General features: G+C 41.4%; 1 protein-coding gene across 7 annotated transcripts in view; it reads right to left on the reverse strand.

Annotated features, from left to right (window-relative positions):
* Nucleotides 1-443: 443 nt before the first annotated feature.
* The window catches only part of MECOM (MDS1 and EVI1 complex locus), a 182,312-nt gene continuing 173,161 nt past the window's right edge, over nucleotides 444-9,594 (reverse strand). For all 7 annotated transcript variants that reach the window (XM_017726851.1, XM_017726849.1, XM_017726850.1 and 4 more), the window contains 5 exons: nucleotides 7,990-8,159; nucleotides 6,746-6,890; nucleotides 3,798-4,034; nucleotides 3,060-3,246; nucleotides 444-2,125 (listed from right to left, as the gene is read on the reverse strand). In XM_017726851.1, coding sequence (XP_017582340.1) covers nucleotides 1,991-2,125; nucleotides 3,060-3,246; nucleotides 3,798-4,034; nucleotides 6,746-6,890; nucleotides 7,990-8,159 — 874 coding nt within the window. In that variant the 3' untranslated portion in view covers nucleotides 444-1,990. The remainder of the gene's footprint in view (nucleotides 2,126-3,059; nucleotides 3,247-3,797; nucleotides 4,035-6,745; nucleotides 6,891-7,989; nucleotides 8,160-9,594) is intronic.

Raw genomic sequence — 9,594 nt, forward strand, 5'->3', positions numbered from 1 at the left:
TTTTTGCAGCTGGACACTCATTTAGCTTCTCAGCCATGGATTTTGATCACTCTGGTGAGTGAATATTTCACTATGCACCAGCCAAGCCAGTGCTTTCCAGCGTTGTCCCCACAAGCAGCAGGCGGGCAAAGCTCAAACTCAGGGCTCCACAAATGCCTTTGAAGGTGACACTGCACCAACCTCTTCTGTGAAATGACCTAAATATCCCTCTTTTCCAAGGTAGTGTTTGGAAACTTAAAGGACTTAACTAAACCCCTCCAACAGTCGGTCTATTGAGAGGCTCTGGCTCGTGTCCCACATTTCATGGCCAAGTCCAAGACACCTCCCAGTGCCTCATCCTCTGGTTGCCCTCACGACCCCACAGATCCATCTTTGCTCCCCAGACTGCAGAGGAAATGTGCCTTTTTTTGCCCCGACTCAGACAAAACCAAGACAAAAGGAAATAGATCCCTTCAGTTTTGTAGTCCTTTATTATTTTTTTTAAGTTGATCCTCCCATAGTAATGTACTGAAATGCGTAACAGTTACATTGTACAAAGCATTTAAAGAAAGTACCTCAACTTGCCGATTATTTCAAAATGAGATTATAAACAAAAAGAAAAATAAATCTGGTCCCTCACTAAAGGCAAAAAAAACCCCCAAAAATAACTGAATACCTTCCGTTATTTATTTATTTTTTTAAAACATAAATTTGGAACACTTCATCTTACAAATAGGATTAACATGAACATAACATCACACAAGCTCGCAGACAACCAGCATAAAATATTGGGTACAGTTTTTTTAATCAGAAGAATCATGCTTTCATGAAGAAATTATAACTGTTTATACAATCGAATCAATTTACTGTATTACAAAAAAAAAAACTGAACAAAACTAAGTCGCATCTATTAGTTATTTAGTTCATTAAAAGGCAAAAAAATAAAAGAGGAATGTAAGAAAATTTCAAACACTGTTTTGCACTCCCATATACACAGATCAGTTCACCTCACTTTTTTGGAAGTACATGGGTGCCTTACATCGTAACGCAGTGGGGGACTGGAGCAGTGCTGTTTGTTACAGGAACAGTGCTATTGTAATCAACAAACAATCGTTTGCCAACAAATAAATACATAGTACACACAACACAAAGGAGAAATTAAGAGGGTAAGGGGAAAGGAAACAATACAACAAAATAGTGACATGATTGTCGAAAATTAAAAATCTCCTTACAATGATTCGAACTAGTGGTGTTGTCAATGAACGTGGTGCTTTCACGGATTTATCTGGATGATTTAGCTTCTTGGAGTAGTGAACATTCATAGTTTACAATATACACAAGCCTCTTATGTATTGTTTCTCAGAGTTCTTTCTTTTTCTGTCATTTTTTTCTCCTTGTTTTTCCTTTTTTTTTAACAATGCAGTTGAGAAGGCAAAAGAATTACGGAGAGAACAAAATATTCCCTGTTACTTCATTCTACATTTACAATGGATAGTGTGCATTTGATAGAACTATTTTCTTTCTTCGAAGGGCTAAAATGCATAAAGCTTTAATGAAGAGATTTGTACATAAAAGCAACTGTTCCCAATCCTGTGTCAAACTATCTTATACAAAAAGAAAATCAATTCAGTTCCTACTTTAAAGGAGTGCCCATGTGTGTATCAATGCAGTCTTAACCCTTCTGCCCCTGCCCCTCAAAGCCGGGTGAACTGGAAGACACTTTTTCCCAGCCCCGTTTACATAATCCACTGAAACCTTTTTTTTTGTTTTTTTTTTAAGTCGCATTGATCCTCCAGAAGTCAGCAGCTGCCTTTGCTGTGCAAAACAAAATATTGAGAATAAATAGTTTCTTTCTTTTTTAAAATTATTCAGTTTAAGGTCACCGGACTTTAAATGAGTGACCCTGCAGATTTATAAGGCATTCTGCTCAGCAGTCTTTTAAATAGTCATATATGAAAGAGCCATGCTACTGGTTTGGACTTGGTCCCATCCTCGGTAAGACTCCGCACTGTCATACGTGACTGATGGACTGGATGGCGCTGGATTCCGCGGCGGCTCTCGCCATACTGTGCCACATGTTGGGAGAACTGTGGGATGCAGAATGAAGGGAGTCCTTGTCGGAGAGAGACAGCATCATGGCATAGGCCTGCACAGGGACAGAAGAAGGACAAAGAGGTCACGCTCCCGTGGCGGGGTTCTGAGCTTGGACCCGTGCCACCCCTGTGTGGTCAGGGCAGCAGTCAGGCTACAGCCACTGGTCTCAACTTAGTTAAAAAAAACCCCAGCAAAATGCTTTAGGTGAAACCACTGTCAACCCTTTCACTAACACTTTTGACTCACTAGCAGTAATAATAATTTCTGCTTTCATCTGGTTTTACAAAGCTCAGAGAAACCTTTGATAGTAGACAAGGTCCCAAAGTCTCCTTTGCCTTCAGACTCTTGGCACAGGAGGCTCTTTTCAAGACGCAGAGGAATCATATTATCCCTTGTCTCGTCCTGTATTTCACCAAATATAACAGTATCCTTTGCTGACCTTTCATACATGCATATTCTGCAGTTTTTAAAACAGGAATCTTTCAAAGGGGCTAAAAAACCCCATTTTAATTAATTATTGTTTAGAAAACTGCAAGAAATAGCATGAGGATACCATTTCAGTTATTGCTGTTTGTAAAACATGCTGAGGACCTAGAGGTGGTACCATCCAACAGTCTGGAAAAAAATGCCAAAAAGCTAAGCCAGCCAGAAGATCAAGTCACATCCCTGTGAGGCTGCAGATAAACTCCACAGCATCAGTGTCAGCAGAGTGGGACTAGTTCTTACCATGGCATTTCTGTGGCCACCAGGCAGAACAAAAATAGCAAAAAAAGTAAGAAAAAAGTATGGAAATCCTCCGTTCTCAGGGACCAGAGCACCCTATCATGTCTCTGGGGTGCAGTGGGATGTCAGGTCAGGCTGAGGTTTATGGACATGGAGAACAGCCCTGTCTGACAAAGCTGGAACAACCCTGCCTGCCACACACTAACAGCTTAATCCTGTGGGTATTTGGTGACAATAACATTTTAACCGAGTTAAGCTTTTACCTGGGATTTGGATTTCCTGTACAATGGTTGCTTGAGGTCCTCTGGCAGCTGGGAAGCATTGAAAGCTGCCAATTCAGCTTCACTGTATTGATTTTCTTCCATTTTCCTCATTTTGAGGCTATCTGTGAAGTGCCTTATGTGGTCCAAAGCCGAAAGTCCAGTCTTATTATACTCCTCTTCTTTATACCTACAAAAACACCAAGGAGGTTTTAATTAAATAACCCTCTCTGCATTCCCTCATCTTCTCAGATTTACACATCTGAGCAATTTCTCCCTTTTTCACTTTAATAAGCCACCTTGCCTTATGGAGTGGTGATCCTGAAATAAAAAGAATTCCCTTTTCTGTTCTAAAGAAAGGGCAGTTGAGTGGGGGAGGGAGTTTGTCTCTCTCATGGTGTCTCCACAGCCTTCCGCAAGGCCATTATGAGAGATGCAGGACGGTCCACGGAGCAGATAACGTCTCTCCCATGGAACTGTCTCACCCTGCTTCCTGTCTCACCCAGAACCTCACAATAGCTCCCCAAGCACAGTCAATTTTGCTATCAAGGGCTCCAGACTGCATGAAGAGGCTGAAAGCAGGGCTGGTGTTGACCCAAACACAGACGCACGTTGCTATTGTAAGTGGGAAGCAGCTGCTCCGGACCGGTTCCCACGGCACCGGTTTGGTGCTGGCACTCTTGTATGGTTTATTGTTTTTATTCCGCCTATCGGGCACACCAATACTCGGAAGGAACCAACCTGCCAGGGGAAGCTTTGCAGTTCATGTCCAAAGTACTCGTTTCCTCATAATCCTCCTCGGGAGTGCCCTCATGCATGTCACTTGTCACGGGCTCTTTCACTGCTTTCCCTGCCATTTCACTCTCTTCGTCTTCTTCATCCATCATTACTTCATCTTCTGCCTCCTCATCATCCAACAGATCCGAGTTCTGGCTGGCTACCATGGCTTTTTCATCCTTAAAGTGGCTGCCATTCATTCTGAAAGTACCAAAACAAACCCAAGCTATAAACACAAATCAGATATGAAAGCTCCTCATCGGCAGACTCTTGGAGACAGATCTGAAAAGCATCTGTCCCAGCAGAATAAAGTGATTTCTGTATTTCATATCTTGCTTAGCTTCACAGAAAATTAGCACTGGAGAAAATTGCACTCAGAAATCAGTGGGACGTTACAGCACCATCACCATGGGATTTTCCTGTTATCCTGCTAAAACTACTGTTCTAACAGAGGCATGTTCAGATAACCATTCCAGATTTTCTCATGCATTATTACATCTCAAGTTTCCAATCATACATGTAGTCTGGGCAAAACAACTCATTGCCTTTTAACAGAAGCTGTAGGGGCCAAGAAACTCTGAAAATCGGATCTGGCATTTTTAACAAAAACGACATCCAATATTGCGTTCAGAGTTTTAAAGTCAAAATTACATGCATAATTAATTTAGCACACTACCCTCCCTTTGGAAGCCATACTGCTTCACTGAATGTATGGATTTCCTACATGGGAACCCAAGAGACTTCAGCTGGAGACCTGAAGAGTGGTCTGCAATATCGCCTCCGTGCTGAACTGGGTTATTGACTGATTTGAAGGGTAAAAAGCAATGAAAAGAAAGGTCATATGGCAATTTAAGTGTATTTATTCTTATTAAATGAGTAATTACAGCAATACCCACATGGAAAACCATTTGGTCTACGCGCTGTTATTACGCTGCCCTTTGCTCTCAGACAATGACTTCTCTTAACTACTTCCTACAGGATTTTTATCAAGGACATAATACCCACGCTGAAGTAGGGGCTGTTTGGTAATGGTCTCAACCCTGTAGGATTCAGAGCATCTGGAGCTGCATTGTGTCCCTCATATCAAATACAAAGTAAAGAAATTTGGCACCGCGGCGCCAACGAATGCCCAACCACAGACACAGGGATGTGAATGAGCTGCACCCAGTGGAGCCCCCCGCCAAAATTCATGCTACCACTGAATCTGCCCCCACCACGTCACGTAGCACAGAGGCCTTGATTCATCTATTGTTCTCATTGTGCAAAAGGTCCTTAACTCTTCCAGGAATACAGTTATAAAAATGGAAACCTTATTGTCCGCACGCAGTTTGCTTTAGACTCCGTGTGCTTCAAACTGTGTGGGACAATATGGGATATACCCAATGGTGGAGCAAGATAAGGTGAGCTCTCAGCCTTGTTGGTATTTAACATTTGACTTTCTGCTGTAACAGATGGAGTTTCTGAGGAGCAAAGCTTGTTTCTGCCACAATAACAGCATCATTTTCCTAAACATATTAGAGTTTCATCTGTTTTCCAAGCAAATTCCAGCTGACTGCCATGAGTTTAGCATTGCATTGAAAAAAATGCTCAAGGGAACAGTCTGTCTTTAGAGCAGTATCAAAAAATCTGAGGTTGTGCAGAACAGGGAGGGCTGAAGCAGCCACCTCCCTCTAAGATCATCAGAGAAATATCTCTTTATCATCTTTTATTTAAATAGGCAGAAATAAGAAATTGTTGAGTGCAGTTTGGGCTGCTAACTTGCTTGTTATGCTCAATTGAGGCTGCTAGGAATGAAAGGGAGATGGACTACAACCAAAGTAACAAAAGCCATGTGATTAAGAAAACAGATTCTCTAATTATGCTTTCAAATGCAGCAATTTGCCAGGGATAAAATATCCGTCAAGAGCAGTCTGAAGTGCCAAATTTAGAAAGGAAACACTGCACAACCCAGCAACCTTTCCACTTTGCTGACTTCCTGTCAGAGGACATGTTGAGACCAGATGTGCAAGTTAAAAATCCCAAGCCCTCATTGCCAATCAAGATGGAATGAAATTTGAATATGCATGTAATCACTTAATCCAATACTTTTGTGGAAATTGTGTTGTGTCCACCCTTTTTATCCCTTCACAAAGGCATCTAGAAATTGAGGAGACAGCAAAGTTTGTCACCAGCAGTAAGAATTTTTTGATTTTGATAATGTAATGCCAATTCAAAAGGGAAAATAATGCATAATGCAACACCAATCCCAAAGAAATATGTGGGGCTCCATCCTACAGCCTTTTCTGCTTAGCTGTACTTTTATTAACTGAAAATATTTAAAAGTGGTCTCTCTTCTGTTAGTTCAGAAGAATTCAAACACCCATATACTTAATAAATCTTAGTAGAAAAAGCTCTCTCACATGCTGGAGCACTGTGGACTCCCAACGCCCACCCGCAGCCTCACGGGCTTTTGGCTACTCAGCATCTTTCTTGGGATTGAGTTACTTACGGGAAAGGACGTTCAGCTTGGTCTACTTTATTGATTACACATTTAAATTGCACTTAAATCCTACGGCTCCATACATTTAGCCACAGGATGTAGAATTCACCTGCTCTACTGTGAATGTAAAGAGAAGGAATTTTTCAGCAAACTTAAATCAATGGTGGGAGCCTGAAACTGAGAGCTCCAGATACAAGAAGAAATGTGTTCACAGATGGAATCTCTTGTCCAGCATCTGCCACTTGGAACATCTTCATACACAGTGGGGAGGGAATCAACACATTTCTATTCCTAAGACACCAAGGTGGCCACTGAAGCAGCCAGATTCTAAAATAACTCTGGCTCCAGACATAATCAAAAGTGAACTATCAGGTCTGCAGACCTGGAAAAGGAGAAGTAGGCACCTTTTGAAGGCAGATCAGACACAACTCACCTCTCCTCTGAGTTTCGGGGGGATTGATTGTTGTGGTTGCTGTTTCCAATAAAATTCCTAATTTCTGTGAAGTAAGAGTCTTCCTTGTCATCTAGGATTGCCCCTGTGCTTTCCAGTTCTGAGTGAGGTGAAGACGTTGCAGTACCTTAAAGCAAAACATACGATGTCTGCTGCTGGTCCTTTACATTTTCTATATTTAACCATTTAAATCAAAATTAAATTGAAACTCTGGTTAAAAAATGGGTGAGAGCCAGAAAGTTGGTCAGTGTGAACCATCAGCTTTTGGCCATAAAACCAGTAATCCGTAATTATTCACGGGCAAGGATGATTTCCAGCAAAAACAACTGGTTGCATGCTGGGTGCCCCTTTCCATGGTTTATCATCACTTTTGCCATGTCTCTATTTCAACATCTCCCTCTTGTTCCCTGTGATTCCAAGATTGTTCATTGATAACTGTCTTTCTTAGACCAATGGCTGAACTGAGCAAACAGAACTTAATTTTTATCTATTAATTATGCAGATTTATTCAAAATATGGAGTAGTCATTGACATAATCACCCAGATTCATTAGCACTGAGAAACCAGTGTCAGACGCCTTTCTTTGAGCGCTGGAGAAGGGACAGCTCTGCATTCACTGCATGCCCCTGGTTATTTCCAGTGAGGCAAAATGCAGACTGAAAGGACTGCAGAGAGGGTTTTCATTAAACCCTGCAGATACCCAAACCAGCCCAATGACATCCCCTCCTGCCACTGCCTGTGCTGCTGCTGTGTGGTGACCAATTTGCTTTGGGGTTTGAGAGGCACCATTAGCTCCATAATAGCCAGAGCTTTTCAGCTCCTGACAGTGGGAATATTTCAGAAGGTGCCAGGAAAATCTTTTAGAGAGCCCCCTGAGACTCTAAATCTAGGACTCCTATTGAGAGCCAAGGGATTGCGGAGATGGGATTAAACCAATTTTCCCAGTCTGTTCTCAAAACGCTATGGGTTGGCTTAATGAAAACCAAAAGAAAAGACATCTTCCAGTGGTCTTAAGTTATACAAGGGGAGGGTTTATGCTGGGATTTTCAAAGCACTTTCAATGTCAGCAGAGCTTAGGCACTTACATATTTTGCAACCCCCCACCCGTCGGAGCAGCATGTGCCTGTGGACACTCGGCAGCGCTGACAGGGAATGGGCAGTCCCTGCACATGGGACATGGGGCAGGCTGGGGAGGGAAAAGACAGGAGGGAAAAGACATAACATACCAGACATGTTCCCGTTCTCGTGCTTTTTTAGATGTCTGTCAAGATTGGTTTGTTGACCAAAACACCTGTCACACAAGTGACACTTGAATGGCTTCTCTTTATTGTGGATGTTACGCACATGTCTCTGCAGGTTAGAGGATATGCTAAAGGATCTGTCACAGTATTTGCATCTAAAAAAAAACCAAAACAAGTGGGTAGGAAAGAGTTTGTTAATAGCTGGATACATAAGATTTATCCTACGATACATGAAGAGCCTTCTGGGCTCAGTCTCAGCACCCAACCACAGTTCTTTGTTCCCTACTGAGGCACAATCCTCTCTGAAATAGACAAATTTTGGCTGACTAACTGGAGACCTGTGCTCTTGGAATGGAGACATAACTTCTATGTTGGGGTTTTCAGCTTTAATTCACATTAGACTTTATATTTTAAATACTGCCTCTAGGAATAAGCATAATATTTCTGAGCTAATGGCATCAAATTAGCTATGGTAATTGAGTCCCATGTTTTTAAAATTGTTGCATGCAAAGTTGGGAAGTTTGAAAACAGTAGAGCAATAACTCTATTGTTTCATGTGCTGCCAATACAACACAATTAAACACTTTTGGAAAAAACATGAAACAGATCTCTTCTAATGCTCAAATAAGGTAAAAAGGGCTATTTCTTTTCCTATTCTAAATTATACTGTGTGATTAAATCTTTTCTCGAGGAATTAGCTTGCTTGATTGCTAATCCCAGAGGAAATTTGGTTATCTTGCAAAAACCAGCAATAAACAATCCCAACCTTTAATACTGTGCCAATGTGAGTAGTTTAGTCTATCACTCTGGTACCAGAGGCATCAATTTTCATACTGTGTAGCGATTTGGAGTCCCTAAAGCCTTTACTGTATTGCTCTTTAAGCCATTACTAAGTCATACTATAACTATTCCAAATTCTCTGGCTGGCAACTAGCCAAGAGTCTTCACCACTTCAGTTTTTCAATCTTTTACTTCTCCTGTGCCTCTCTTACGCTTGTCAATGATGTCAAATTTTTTTTAGTGCTGAAATCACCCATTATGCTACTAATTGCTTGTGGCTTTTATGCAGTGGACGGGTATAATATACATCAAGACCTTCCTACAATAAAATTAGATGTGAATCTCATTTCCCAAAGAGACTAGATGCAAAAAACATATTGTTTCCTCACAAACAATGAGCTTACTCTGCTCTTTACAGCTCATAAAATGCAGAAATCTGTGCATTTGTTTTACTGGAACATGAACTGGCCTCTTTCCAGTTTAAATTAGCCTTTCATTTTCAATAAGGTGAAGCTTTATACACATTTCTGCATGTGACTGTCCTGGATTCAGTAACACACACACATTCTTATCAACAGGAGAGTACACCCACATGGGTTTTGGTTAAGCAGATCTCAGAAAGAATCCAGATTAGGCAGGGAACAAATAAATACAGTAACGCCTTTGCAACCGGGATCTTTCAGTGATCAGATGACTGACAAATCACCCAATTTTAGGCTGCAAATAACACCGCAGAACTCCAAGAAAAAAGCATTCTTGCAAGGGAAAATACATCCAAGGGCCCTACTGAGCACTCAATCACACTGGTTC

Source organism: Corvus brachyrhynchos, unplaced genomic scaffold (genome assembly GCF_000691975.1).
Source record: "Corvus brachyrhynchos isolate BGI_N302 unplaced genomic scaffold, ASM69197v1 scaffold162, whole genome shotgun sequence".
In the NCBI taxonomy this organism is placed as follows: Eukaryota; Metazoa; Chordata; class Aves; order Passeriformes; family Corvidae; genus Corvus; species Corvus brachyrhynchos.